The sequence below is a fragment of the Dunckerocampus dactyliophorus genome, chromosome 15, assembly GCF_027744805.1.
Source record: "Dunckerocampus dactyliophorus isolate RoL2022-P2 chromosome 15, RoL_Ddac_1.1, whole genome shotgun sequence".
NCBI lineage: Eukaryota > Metazoa > Chordata > Actinopteri > Syngnathiformes > Syngnathidae > Dunckerocampus > Dunckerocampus dactyliophorus.
Genome location: NC_072833.1, coordinates 14,764,102 through 14,778,945, shown reverse-complemented (window position 1 = coordinate 14,778,945; position 14,844 = coordinate 14,764,102). Strand labels below are relative to the sequence as shown.

The window sequence follows — 14,844 nt, the reverse complement described above, 5'->3', positions numbered from 1 at the left end:
TCATAGATGTTTATTGTTCATAACATACACCTATCCATACCATAACCCCACCCCCACCATGGGACACTTGATCCACAACACAGGTGCCTTTTATTGATGGCATTTTGAACGCACAGGGATACCTTGACAAGATCCTAAGGCCTACTGTTGTGCCATTCATCCAATGTATGAGAGAGATAAGCCTTTTGTGTAGACCTTTGAGTTTAGCTCATGTATAAACGTAAAAACAAACACAACAGTCAGTGTTCTTTATTGTTTTGTTTAGTGCACAGTGGGGAATGTAAGTATTTGATCCCTGCTTAATACGTTTACCCCTTTACAAAGGTGAACATGTTACGAAACGGCTGGAAGCCGGAAATGGACCCCAAAGCATAGACGACAAAAGACAGTTTACAAAAATATATTAACATAAAGCGCTCTCAAATTGAGTGGAAAAAATGATTTAAAAAAAGAACAACAAAGTACACCAAAAAGCAGGGCGAAGCCACAGGTAAAAAGGTACTCACAAAGTCTAGTCTGGCGACTAAGGTGAGGCCAAGCACGTCTAATAAAGGCATAGGGAGAAGATTGCTCCCAGGTGTGACCAGATGGCTGCGCACAGACACCCACCCCGTAGATGCAGTGCAACACAGAGGCGATAGGCGGCAGCAGAGTAGCTCAAGCCACACTTAACAGAACAGTACAGAACTTTTGTTTATTGGAATGGAGAGAAACAGAACGTTTAAAAAACACACACAATGTTTTTGTTTTTTTTAATCATGAAATAACAATATAAATTATAGTTTAGAAATTAATTTGTATTTGCATTTAGGAACACATCTTTATCATAATTCTGAAAGAGGACACTTCTTACTTTCTGTGCACAACGCTTTATTTGCAATTGAGTGAATTATTTCTTTGTTTACAATTTAAGTTATTTCTATCTTTATTTATGTATTTATTTTATGTCTTTATCTCCAAATATTCAAAAAAAGCAAAGGAATGAATGAGATAGTGATGCTGCGGTGCTGTATTTTACATCTATTTTTTCAAACCAGTAATGTTTTTCTGTGGTTAGGGGGTACTTTGCTGAAAATAATATCCCTCGGTGAGTACTTGTGGCCACATTTAAATTAAAATTATTCCAGGAAAAAACTCCAACTAATAAATACAAAAAAACGTAAAAATCCAAAAACAATGTCAACGTATTGTATATGATTTTCCCATTAATAATAAAAAGTAGGCATGAGAATTGCTGGGAGCGTACTTAAGGAAAAGTGGGTGTACGTGATTGCGTCACACGCCGCGTTGGCTCGCAAAAAAAGTGGTGAAAACTTTTTAGAGACCCCCACCTCTCCCCTCCCCTTCAGCCGTATGTTTTTGTTGGGGGGGAAGTTGTTCGGAGTTCAGTTGGCGTCAATGTGTCATATATGTAGTTTTTATGTAGTTAAAATGTGATTGTAGACGTTTACTTTTGAAAACCGCTACAAGGCGCTTTGCAAAAAGGAGGGCTTCACTCGGAGTGGAAAAAAATCAGAGCGGCGACCATCGCTTCACCTCGCTAGCTAGCTAGCTAGCCTGCTACAGGCTGCTAGCGGCTGCCAGCTAACTCACCCCTTGTGTGTTTGTGGGAGACAAAAGCAGCCGCGGACATGGCGGAAACTAAAATAATATATCACATTGACGAAGAGGAGACTCCGTATCTGGTGAAGATTCCCATCAGTGCGGAGAGTATCACTCTGCTGGACTTTAAACAAGTCTTGAACAAGCCCAACTACAAGTTCTTCTTCAAATCCATGGACCAGGACTTTGGGTGAGTTTTCCAAATGAGTTGTATTCAGTATGAAGACTTTAACGTTGTTAGGTGCTAACAAGCTTCATGTGACTGGGATTTTTTTATTAAATGATGCTATGAAAAACTTTTTTAATTTTGAGAAAATAGTGCTTTTTTTTAAATAAGCCAGTGTGTGTGAACCAAGCCTTTGTGATCATGAAAAAATAGAAAGTGAGGCTGAACGTGAAAGCATCCATGGTGGCTCAATCCAATATGTCTAATGAGAAACTGCATGTATGCATGTGGAAGTGCTTCTCTCAACAAGTGTGTTCTCAGCAAACATCACCATTACAATTGGGAAGGGGTGGTGGTGGTGGTGGTGGTGGTGATGAGGGGTTGGCTGGCTTAACTGCTTTTTTTGTTGAAATCCTTGCCTATTCTTTTATTTTGTGGTTGCAGCCAGGGTTTTGTCCCCACTCCTTAACGCTTTGGCCTGCCAACAACCCTTTCATTCCCCTACTTCCTCTGCCCCCCATCCTCCACATCCTCCACTTACTCCTCTATCAATTAATCTTTTTGTGTTGGCGGCTAATCCTGCTGCAGAGGAATGCAATGCAATAGGTGAGACCCCTTCTGTAAACCCCAACGTAGACTCTAGGATCTGCTTTGTTTCCCTCCCCCAGTGGAGCCTGTGCCATGCAAGTCCCATTAGGAGACAGAAGTGAAATGAAAAGGCTTTGCAAAAAATGGGTAATTAGAAAAGACCACCCTGTTAACCAATGTACTATGACATGCATTCACTTGTAATTTCTCTGTGATTCCGTAAATATAAGATAACTATCCACTACTACATGTTTTATTATTTTCTCTTTAATACAAAAATGATGACACTTAAACACAGCAAGTGAACAAACCTTAAATTACAAAATGTAAGCAAGTGTAAACATGTAAAATACATAATATGAATGAACAATCAGTATTCGGTAATATTACATAAGCTCTGCTTCTTCCTATTCCCTTTCGGACATGTTGAATTGTACAAATGTAATCACGTGATGTTTTTTAAAGTAGCTGTTAAGTATGTTACAGACAAATAGACCATACTACATGGTGTTATTATTGAGCAGTAGAGTGTGGTCATGTAAAGTGGGTTGGTCCCTTGTCCCCCTTCACAATTGTACAACATTCGCCAATTAAGCACTACCAAATTCTCTTTCTTTGGGAATAAAAAATCAAACTGTGCAGCCTCATTTGAATACTGTATTTCCAACAGAGTTACGATGACAATTTTCAAACACAGCCCAGGGTCAGCTGTCCAATCAAAGCAGGAACAGACCCCACCCCCCCTTTCCATGCGACCCACAGAGGAGTGTGTAATAGAGGTGTGTTTTCATTTGGCCTGGTACGAGGCCAGCTGTCAGCCACAGCAGTGTGTGTGGCGTTTAAGGTGCGAGGGGGTTGCTGGGTTGGCTCAATCCAGGACAGTGTTTGGAAGCTGGGGCCGGACATGAACCATTTCCTGGGTGCCATCCACAGGGAGAGGATCTTGGGGTCCGTGGATGTTGTGGTGAGCCCCAGGCTGGCACCATGGCGTGTTCTCGTTACGTTCATTGTTTCACAAGAGATGCTGAGGAATTTAACATTACAAGGGAGTGGAAAAAGGGAAGTGGGGGTAGACAAGCTCTGGGTTTTGGGTTATCCGACAGGTAATACGTATATTTCTGGGCTGTACCTACCTCATTTAAAGACATTTTCAGTGTTTTTGAAAATATCAGACATTGGGTACGTAATCTTTTTGTAAGTATGAGGATTTAAGAATGTCACGATGGAGGCGTAACAAAACTTCAGTAGCAACACACGGCTCTCGGAAAGATGAGGCTTCCTGCAAACTCTCCTCACCAGTGGCCATAACAATCTGGTCATATGCTCACACCGGGACGCAAAAAACAGATCTTAACAGCTGCTTAAAGCCAGTGGATCCCGACCAACTCTCACACACATTTGGGGGAGGCCGTTGGAGCCTGTGTGTCCTCTTACGCCAACCCGTCTGCCTGTTAACTACTTTAATAATAACATTGTGGTGTGGCTGGGAAATGACATGCAGACACGCACAAATGTCTGCCAAACAGACTCATTCTACTTCCTTTTTACTTTGCTTTTAAGGACTTTAGAATTAAAAGGTTCATGTTCTTGTGAAGTGGTGTCATTTGTAAAAATAAAAAACATTTTAAAGGTTATGTTGCTTAACTGAAATGGAGGCATCATGGATTTACCGAGTAAACAGCTATTAAACTTTGTGAACTGAAACAATAGCAAAGTTTTTCTACATATTGCAAAACATTATTTAGAGACTACGCGACCAGTGGAGAAGCATATGGAGTGAGGTTCCCCAGGCTGGATGCGTTAGCGCAGTGGTTCCCAACCCCCGGGCCGCGGCCCGGTACTGGGCCGTGGGTCATTTGGTACCGGGCCGCACAGAAAGAAAAAATAATTTCCATTATTTCATTTTTTTTAATGTTTTATTTTGAAAAGTGGCCGGATTCTCTCTGTTACATCCGTCTCACTTGACGCATGTCCATTGTGCGTGTACTAACTTTATCTCTCGCCGCACAGATAGACTACTACTGTATTTTTACCATTTTTCTTTCACCTCATATTTGGTCTCAAATGCTGATACTATGTGGGAATGCATAAAGGTAAGTTTTGATGACTTATTGAGCGCTAATGTGCACATTTGTCTCAAGTTAATTCATGCCAGCGCACTGCCTTTTACCACACACGTCAAACAGCGATGTAATAATCTCTCTGGAAAACCTTGACTGGAACTTGAACTGGTGGATGGTGGGTCGGCATTCATTTTGTGCTTTTTAATTTGATGTTATTCATGTCTTAGTTTTACACAATACATAATAAATAAGATAAATTACATCGCTACAATGTTTTCTGCACCGCAGCTACATTAAGAAGATAGAATCATCTATTGCTAAGCTTTACACTCTTCCTGTGTTTTCAGGGTGGTGAAGGAAGAGATTTCAGACGACAACGCCAAGTTGCCGTGCTTCAATGGCCGAGTAGTATCATGGGTAAGACGGTTTTATTCATCTTCCATGAGAAATGACAAGCAGATGCATTTCCTTATTCAAAAAAGTGCAACTGAAGTGGTGTTTCTGTGATTATTCAATGAATAAAATACCATTTAAAAAAATTGAAGACTGCTGTGGAACATCTCAAATACTTTCTAGGAGGTGCAAATTTTCTAAAGGCTTGAAGGAGGGTTTTAAAAAGAGACAAAACCTCTTGTGACTGGACTTGGCCCGGTTTAGCAGGTTTTAGGCTCTAGCATCTGTTAAGTGCATAAGAATGAAGGGAGCGCATTAAAGCGAGGAGACCTAGAGGGAGCGATATGTGATCTGCACGCCAAGAAGGGTGGAGGGATCCCAGAAGACATGCGCTTCATGGTTGCACAGCCATTTGTGTGTGTGTGTGTGTGTGTGTGTGTGTGTGTGTTTTTGGGGAGGTGGGGGGGATTGGGCAGAGACGCTGAAGTGGCTGTTAAATTCAATTTAATTGCATTATTTAGTAAAGGAATGCATGCATTTTACGACAGAAGCCAGGAACTTCTAGAATAGTGTTATATATTATAGTGTTGTTTTATGGCAAGCTTGTACGTCATTGTTGTCCAATAAGTTGAGTGGTTTGTTGGTTTAACTGGAAAGGATACATGTCAAGTGTCGGATAGTGTTTCGGTGATCCCGTGAGACAACCACCTGAAAAGATAGCAGTGTCACCGTGTCAAAATAGTTGACTTCTTACCCCCTTGTGCCGCCTCCTAGACGCCACCTTTTCTCTACTTTTGCTCTACACTCCATCTCACACTGCTTTACTAATTGTTTACGTCTGTTTATGTCAGCTGGTGTCTTCAGATGCTGCAGCGGCAGAGCCTTCATCTCCAGCAGCACTTCCCCCAGCGGACCAGGCGTCCACCCAGCCTTCGCCCCCTCCGCCGCCGCTGCCGCCCCCGCCTGCAGAGAGAACCGGGGGTATTGGAGACTCCAGGCCTCCCTCCTTCCAGTAATCATTCAACCTCTCAATTGAAAATCCATCACTATTCAGTAACATTTAGATGTGATGCTTTCTACTGTAACCACAATACTGTATCTTTCTTCCTGGTTGTCATGCACTCCCACTATCAGGTTGCTCCAAGAAGAGCTCATTTAAAAACCTGATATCAACTGGTGTCGCCCTTATTCACATGACCACCTTGGGAACATTTGTTCTTTTCACTACGCATGAAGCTGTTTTGTTGATTTAAATACTATAAAACACCATTACACTGATTTTTTTTAATGAGTCCTTTTAAAATCCAAACAACAAATCTCATGTTTCAACAGCCAAGAACATTTTAAGTTCTGACTTTTTAGCCCATTGAGTGTACAGTCTAACTGTTCAACATGACTGACCTTATTGATTTGTTTTTTTTCGTCTTTTTGGATCACTTCCTGTCTTTTGTGGCTGCAGGAGGGTGGCCCGGCAGTGTTTATGCATTCACTGTCAAATTATACCATTTCTTTTTTAAACTTCAGTAAATGTGCGGTCTGCAACTGATGAAGTAAGCATGTTGAACTGGAGCAGAGCCAGAGTTCTCTACAAAGGGATCTTTAGAGAATTAAGTTTGCAGACCAAAGGACTTGTCTTTGACTCAAATAAAGATAGACACTTTCAAACCTTTCAGGTCTCTAGTGTGTTGTGAGTCCAACTTTAATCTCTCCTCTTTTGCAGTCCCAATGCGACGGGCAGTGTGGAGACTTTAGACGAGCAGACTGAAACAGAGTCTGTAGTTTCCTTCAGGAGAGAGAGGCCTCGGCACCGAGAGAGCATGGAGCAACATGGTGGGCTATCAAGATGTGGCAAGTCGCCATCTTCCTTGTGATATAATCAAGGAATGGTGGGAAGGCAGGACTGGCTGCGTTGTAAAAGGAGCAAAGCTGAACATCTCCCATGGTCCTTCTGATTTTAGGGCCTCGAATGAATGGCCAGAGCCGTCTGGAGCGCCACCTGGCAGGGTATGAGAGCTCCAGCACGATGATGAGCAGTGAACTGGAGACAACCAGCTTCTGTGACTCTGAGGATGACGACACCATGAGCAGGTGAGGTCACAACTTTTATTCATCTTATTTTGGACACAATTAAGTTATGTTTTGCTTTCATCTTGCAGGTTCAGCAGTGCAACAGAACAGAGTACAGCCTCCAGACTTTTGAAACGACATAGACGACGCAGGAAACAGCGCCCCCCTCGCCTGGAGCGGGTATGCACATCCCGCTCATGCGTCTAATGTACAGTAGATCCCTGCCTCGTCGCGATTCAGCAGTTCTCTCCTTCATATTGGCAGATGACTTCTCAAAAGAATGAAGTTTTGGATTATTTTTTATTTGCTGGAAAACGTCCACATTTTCTCTCCAAAAATAGTTAGCACAAGGTTTTTTCCTGAAACCCCATCTCATTCACTTATAAATAATAAATATCATAGCATGTACAGCATAATCAAAAAAGCAAACAATAACCTGCTACCCAAAAATGTCATACAACACTTTTCAATAGGGATGAGCGAGTACCCCATTATCTGTATCTGTTGACCCATCTAAATTATCCGCTAAAATCTTTAGCTGTACTTGGAGTGGGTGGGGCATAAAGCGGAAGTGGGCTTGGTTTAACCGGAAATGGGTTGTCTGAAATTTACATGGATTAATCAGAAGTTGCTACTGTATATTTATTGTTTGTTATTCAGCTATATACAGTATAATGTTGTGGCCAGTCACTGCAGGTTACTGTTACCACAGTCTGTGTACTGCCAAACAAAATTCTTATATTGTAGGTAGCACGCCTGTTTTATGATGACTTCATGGAATAAGACAAAAATGTGAATACATAATGAGGATTTTCTTTTATCGCGATTATGGATAATGACGAGATGTACTCGTTTCACGCTCGTATTCGGCAAAAATGCATTATCTATATTATCATTATGAGCTAATCACTACTTTTCAACAAGAGGGGAGAAATTTGATCTCAAGGGAAAAATTAAACTTAAAACACTTAAATGCGAGAACAATGCTAAAAACCCACAGCATTTCAGTATCAAATTCTGGAACGGATTGGGTAAGGAAATCAAACAAAGAACCAAGATGAGCGACTTCAAGAAACAATACAAACAGTTGATGTTTGCAAAATACAAGGAAGAAGAGTTTTGAACTACCGTGTACAAAATGTTCTGTCTAAGCACTACAACACTCATTCTTGTGAGTTCATTGTCAGTATTTACCTATTATTACGACTAAGTTCAGTTCTGTCTATTTAAACTGATTATTTATTTACTATTATACTAATTATTGACATATTACTACATGGTTACATTACACTATCATTTTCCGTTGTATCATTTTCCCATGTATTAACTGGTAAAGACTACATCAGAATACAGGAAGTGAATAAATGTATTTCATTTGATGGATGAGAGGTAGTATTTCAATTTCGAGTAGTGTGACCTACACCTCCAAAAAAAATCTTTGAGCTGTTGCTCTGCGGACTGTCTGTGTACGACTCACTGAGAGAGCAGTCAGGCCACCTCTGCAAACGCCTTTTCAACACATTGTTGAGGGGTGTCCAAATTTTTTCTAGCGAGGGCCACATACTGAAAAATGGAAGGGCCGTTTTGATATTTTATACACATGTAGGTATGCATGAAGAAGTTATATATATTTATATTTCAAAATGTGAAAAAGCATATTATTAGTATGAACTTTGGCCTTTGCTTTTTTTGCCATCTTTGATAATTTCATAATTTCCCAAATATTGTAACTTTCTTCTTTAAATCAACTTTGTAAATTTTCTTCTCGTAGTAATATGACTATATTGTCATGATGTTTTGGTTTTATTCCTGTAAAATTACAGTTACAATTACTGTTTTTTCCGTTTTAGCTGTTTTTTTTTTTAATTTGATATAAAAAATGTGATATTGTATTTTTAGAATGTGCCGCGGATCAATAAAAAAACAGCCGCGGGCTGCAAATCACTCCTGGGCCACACTTTGGACACTTCTGAATTGGTTTCATCTGCAATAAAACTCTCCTCTCTTTATTTACCATTGTTCACTAATGACGAGGGAAGCTAACAAGCTAAACCGCAACTCTAAGAGTGGTTGCTCACAGAGTTGACTTCACGTCTCATGCTCGAAGAGCTATAAAAGCAGTGGTGTTCAATGTGCGGCCCAGGGGCCACACGTCTTGTTTGTTATTGGCCCGCGGCGCATTGTAAAAATTAAAGTAAACAAACAAAAAAAACAGCAAAAATTGGATAAATAGAGCAAAAAGGATAATATAAAACAAAAGGCTGAAATGCGCAGAGGCAGACGGAGGGTGTTTTTTTGTTGGGTTTTTTTAGTTTTTATTTTTTTTATTGTTTTTTTTTTTGTTAGCAATTTATCGATTTTTAAGGAGGTGCCTAAGATCAGCATAGAATGACAAACTTTGATGTTTCATTTGTAGATGAAATAGAATATTACAATGTTGGTGTCAGGTTTGAAAGTAGTGAAAGGCTGAGAGCATTCATTCGTGGTTAGCCTCATTAATCTGTTCCAGAAGGCAGAATGTTCGACTCTAACCGAATAAATTTTTCCCATAAGAAATAATGTAACCCCAATTAATCCATCCAGTACATAAAGCACATTGTCATAGTTTTACAATAGTAGTTTTACATTCAGAAACACTTCAAAATGTATTTAAATCCAAATAAATGACAAATGAAAGGGATAAATTATCATTTACTGTCACTTTAACCTTGATTGAAGATGTGATTTTTGACAAAGACGGGGATGTGGCAGCGTGAGCCACTCGGTCACTCTGTGTTTTGCTATTAGTTCTTTCTTGAGTTCAATAATGTTTTTGACCTTCGCTGTCAAAATGCCGGCACTTTCTTTTTTTTTTCTTTTTTGTTTGGCTTCATTGTGAGTTATTTTTGAGTTATCTGTGCTCAAAAGAAAAGTAGAGGCTTTTGGTGTACCTGTGTTAGTTGGCAAAGAATTACAGAGTCAACTGCTGATGACATCATAGACGAGTGACGGAGCTGATTTCCGGTTCCTGTTTCCATGTAGTAGCAAGCTAAAAGACTACTAAGAAGGGCGCTTTATTGTTAAAAAAAACAAATAAAACAGCAAAAAACATTAAGAGCACAGTTGGACAGTGTATTAATACCACGACAAGATGCAAGCACAAACAGAGGAAAAATTTGGCGTAAATTTTGGACGTTAACTGAAAAACATGGTATCCATGGCATACGCTAACCGTGTTTCAACTGTACTTCCTGCAATGCTTGTGGCTTCTTCATAATAATTGTAAGACACAGCAAATTTTATCATCATAAATGTCACACGATTGACTCACTGACCCCTCACTGGGAAAAGCTGAACGAGTGGGGAGGAAAATCTTTCGTTATCATTCATTAGTGGTGAGAATCTATACAGTATGTTTTACAATTTAAAATGCCTGTAAGTGTGAGAGGCATATTATATACAGTAGCATATTATTCACAGTATCTCAAATAGGCATTTTAAGGGCTTTTTTAGAGGTGTCTTGGAACATAATACTCTGTTGTTTATCTACGTTTTTTTAAACTCATGTTTAATTCTTAATGCCCTCTGTGAATTTGATTTCATTTTGAGGGGCATCAAGTAGAAGTTTATGATTTGTTTTCCTGTTCTAGGCTTCCTCCTTCAGCAGTGTGACAGACTCCACCATGTCCTTGAACATCATCACCGTCACACTAAACATGGGTGTGTAGACTGTAGAGCAGTTCTTACTTATCGCGGCTGCATGCACATGTGATGAAGTCTGTTCCCCACAATGCAGAGAAGTACAACTTCCTGGGCATCAGCATTGTAGGCCAGAGCAATGAAAGGGGTGACGGCGGCATTTACATCGGCTCTATCATGAAGGGTGGAGCCGTCGCTGCAGACGGACGGATAGAACCTGGTGACATGCTGTTGCAGGTTAGTAGAGATCCAGATAACTTGATCCGAAATATAACTGTTCTTCTTTGCGCTTAATTGCTTTCAATGATTGAAGGTCAACGACATCAACTTTGAGAATATGAGCAATGACGACGCGGTGCGAGTGCTGAGAGAGATTGTGCACAAGCCGGGGTGAGTTAACTTTACTTAACAGACGCTTGAGCTCAGCGATGGGGGCAACGGCGACGACGACGACGATGATGATGACTATCTCTTGTTGTGTATGTTAGGCCCATTATCCTCACTGTGGCCAAATGCTGGGACCCCTCTCCTCAAGGTTACTTTACCCTGCCGCGTAGTAAGTAGCAAAATGACTTTTATTGTTATGTTGCATTTGTAAGGGGTTTATAACTGTGCTCTTTCCCTCCTGTGGTGAAGATGAACCCATCCGCCCCATTGACCCAGCAGCGTGGGTCAGCCACTCTGTAGCCATGACTGGCGCCTACCCTGCCTTCCCAGGCAGCTCCTCCCTCAGCACCATCACCTCCTCCTCCTCTGTCACAGAGACTGAACGTGAGTATCTTTTTGCTTTGGTGTCTGTGTTGATTAGTACATATCACCCCAATCTTCTCACAAATGTCTCCACTCCGAAAACTTTCACAGCAGCCATTCATGCATTGCTGTAAATTGTTTCCTGTTCCATGGCATTGGCACAAGATCACATCTGTCTCTCTGCTTTTGTCACTGCTCTTATGCGACGTGATAAATGGAGTCTGCTTCCGTCCTCCTTTTTGATCTTTTCAACTCCCTACAGTTTTATTTCTGTCCCTACTTTTTAGTCATGTTCTAATGTTCTCTTCAATCTCTCATCAGGGTTTGACGACTTCAATTTGTCACTCCACTCTGACATGGCCTCTGTAGCCAAGGCTATGGCCTCACCAGAGTCAGGTCTGGAAGTGAGAGATCGCATGTGGCTCAAAATCACCATCCCCAACGCTTTCCTTGGTAAGCAAAATGCAGAAGACCGTGTTAGTTTGCTAACCTTTGTGCTTCACATAACTTCACAGGGCAGGCATTATGTTCCCGGAATTAAAACCGTGTGATTTGTGGGCGATGGGGGAATCAGCGAATGTGTGAGCACTTGTCTTGCCTAAAAACAGTTGTTAAATTGGAATCACCTGCAGCTGAATCATCAGGAGTAATAAAATACATTTTATTATGCATTTTATACTATTTTCTTTTAAATAACATGTTTCCCTTGTCTTCAGTTGCATTCTCAAATGATTATGGTGGTATACTCAAACCTAGTTTCCTCTTTGTTAGTGAATACTTGCCGTTATTGTTTTTAATGTTCTACTTTGGGGAAAAAACATAATTACAATGTTTCCTAGCAGCAAATACCATTTTGGTGAGGGCATTGTGTGTGTGTTTCAACTGGCAATGCTGCTAAATTTCATTTTTATTTACGCTGGACATAATGTGTGCGTGTAGGCTCGGATGTGGTGGAGTGGCTGTTCCACCACATCGAGGGATTCCAGGACCGCCGTGAAGCCAGGAAGTATGCCAGCAATCTGCTGAAGGCTGGCTTCATTCGTCACACGGTCAACAAGATCACCTTCTCGGAACAATGCTATTATGTCTTCGGGGATTTAAGTGACTGTGAGAATTGTAAGTAACTTGTGCAAACCTCAGACTGACATGGAAGGGAACAATCTGTATGATTGTTAGCGTCAGTAAAAATTATGACACATTTGTGCTTCAATGACCATAAAAATACTTTTATGTCAAATCTATGATTTAAAGATCCTCTCATTTCCTTGCACACAGACATGGCCAACCTGTCCCTGAATGACAACGATGGCTCCAGCGGGGCCTCGGATCAGGACACCTTGGCCCCGCTGCCCCTTCCAGGAGCCTCACCGTGGCCCATGATGCACACGTTCCCTTATCAGCCCTACCCCACTCATCCCTACTCCAGCCAGCCACCCCCGTACCATGAGCTTACCAGCTACAGCTACGCCCCTGGAAGTACCGGCAGCCAGCACAGTGAAGGTGTGCATTAATAGCGTCACTGACACTGTTACAAGTGTGGCCGTTTGTATCTAATAATCTTGTGTGTCTGTCCCCAGGTAGCCGAAGCAGTGGATCAACGAGAAGTGAGGGTGAACGGCGCCGCGGCAATAGCAAAGGGCCTGGCAGCACTGTGGGTGGGGGGGAGAAATCTTCCTGTGGCGGGGATGGCGGAGGGGGGGACTCGCGTTCCGGCAGCGGCAGCGAATCCGAATACTCCACCCGCAGCAGCTTGAGGCGGGGCCACGGGTCAGCCGCCCCCAGTGAGCACAGCCACGCCTCCTCCCAGCGTTCGCATCATCACCGCATGCCCCAGCCCCCTCACATGTCCCCCTATCCCCCAGGTATACTACCTTACAACCCCATGATGGTGATGATGGTACCCCAGCACCCACACCCGGCTATGGCCGCCGCTCACGCCCTTCCTCACGCACAGCAGCTGCCCACAGCCCCCATGCACCCGGCTCTGCCCCCGCCCCCCTCTTCAACTCCTGGTGGACCACCTGGTGCTCCGCCCACCCGTGACCTGGGCTCTGTACCCCCAGAACTGACTGCATCGCGCCAGTCCTTCCACTTGGCCATGGGTAACCCCAGCGAGTTCTTTGTGGACGTCATGTAGTCTTGCTTATTTTATTGAGGATCTGGTGGTAGCTTTTTCTGCTCCTTACAAGGGCCTATTGGATCGAGGGCACTTGTTACAAATTTGGTGAGAACAGGGTTACATATTGACAAAATTAGATATGAAAGCAGTGACTCTGGGAGTTAGGATTGATGCGTCTCTGAAGGAATGTCCTTTTTCAAGGGATTTTAACATCTCCCTTGTCTAATGTATGATGTGACCAGTGTCACATCCTGTAACCTGACAGTCTTCTGGACAGTGCTTATTTCACAGTTTTTTTTTTTTATCTGAAATCAAGCTGGAGCTGATCCAGCTACTTGTGTTTGCATTCCCCACACGGAAATTGTTTAGAAAGGGGAACCACATTCACAAATCAGAGACTCAATCCAGGAAGCACACCAAGCTATTTAACACTAAAGGGTACCAGATACACGGATAAGATCCTGTAATTCTGTCTTGACATATTCAGTGGCTCCACTGAGTCTTTTGAGTGCCTTTGCATTTTTATTGACACACTCCAGGTACGTGGCATCACTTGTCTTTGAAAGATTTTTTACGCCATTGTTTGACAATGAACTTGTATGTTTATTCCTACTATTCATATGTACAGTGACACAGTACACAACACCAAGCTCTAATGTGAAGCACAAAAAGACCCAAAAAGGTTGTGTTTAATGAAATGATACTGAAAGTGGTACTTCTTAGGTGTCAAGTAATTGTGATCCAAAAGCCTTAGAGCTTTTCTTATTTTATGTTACTGACTCGCATTATTCACACATTTCTTTTTTTTATGAGTGACTATATAAATCGTGTATAACCAAACTATCAAGGTGCTAAATGAAGAGTCATCATTTTCAAATGCGATTGCATGTCTCTATTTCATATTGCTATCTTTTTGTGTAAAGAGAATAAACTTGATTTTGATGTTCAAAAATGCGCTTGTAGACATGTTTTGACATAATTAGCTTTCTTGCTAGCAAACTGAAAATAATTTTTAATCGTCCTTGAGGACTTTGGGATATGTAGTTTACAGTGACTTAATATCTACAAATAGGATCTTTTTTTTTTTTTTAACCAAAACTTCATTGAAACTTACACACAGTGTAATATACAATAATACAATTTAACAGGATGACAAGGGTACTTAAGACAAACCAAATAAATAAAAGAAATTAATAAAAAAAAAACGAATAACAGTAATGATAATTAAATAATGGGGCTTATTTTCTCAGATTACATTTATTACTTGTACAAAGTCTCTTGGTCCTCATGGCCTTGGAGTTTATAGAATAGGCCAAGTCATCCAAATGTGACATCAATAATACTTTAACCACAACAAATTTTTTGGTCGTTGGTTTGTAAACATTACACAGTGAATACGATATTTAGGTAAAGTTTAT

At 41.4% G+C, this 14,844-nt stretch overlaps 1 protein-coding gene across 1 annotated transcript; it reads left to right on the top strand.

The window, feature by feature from the left end:
• Positions 1-1,319: 1,319 nt before the first annotated feature.
• On the top strand, positions 1,320-14,362 carry dvl2 (dishevelled segment polarity protein 2). Its single transcript, XM_054753809.1, has 15 exons — positions 1,320-1,792; positions 4,767-4,836; positions 5,664-5,824; positions 6,533-6,642; positions 6,771-6,900; positions 6,969-7,059; positions 10,509-10,578; positions 10,655-10,794; positions 10,871-10,947; positions 11,046-11,113; positions 11,194-11,328; positions 11,629-11,760; positions 12,247-12,423; positions 12,583-12,807; positions 12,885-14,362. Exons 1-15 carry the CDS (start codon positions 1,632-1,634, stop codon positions 13,442-13,444), a joined length of 2,307 nt encoding a protein of 768 aa, XP_054609784.1. The 5' UTR covers positions 1,320-1,631; the 3' UTR covers positions 13,445-14,362.
• Positions 14,363-14,844: the final 482 nt, after the last annotated feature.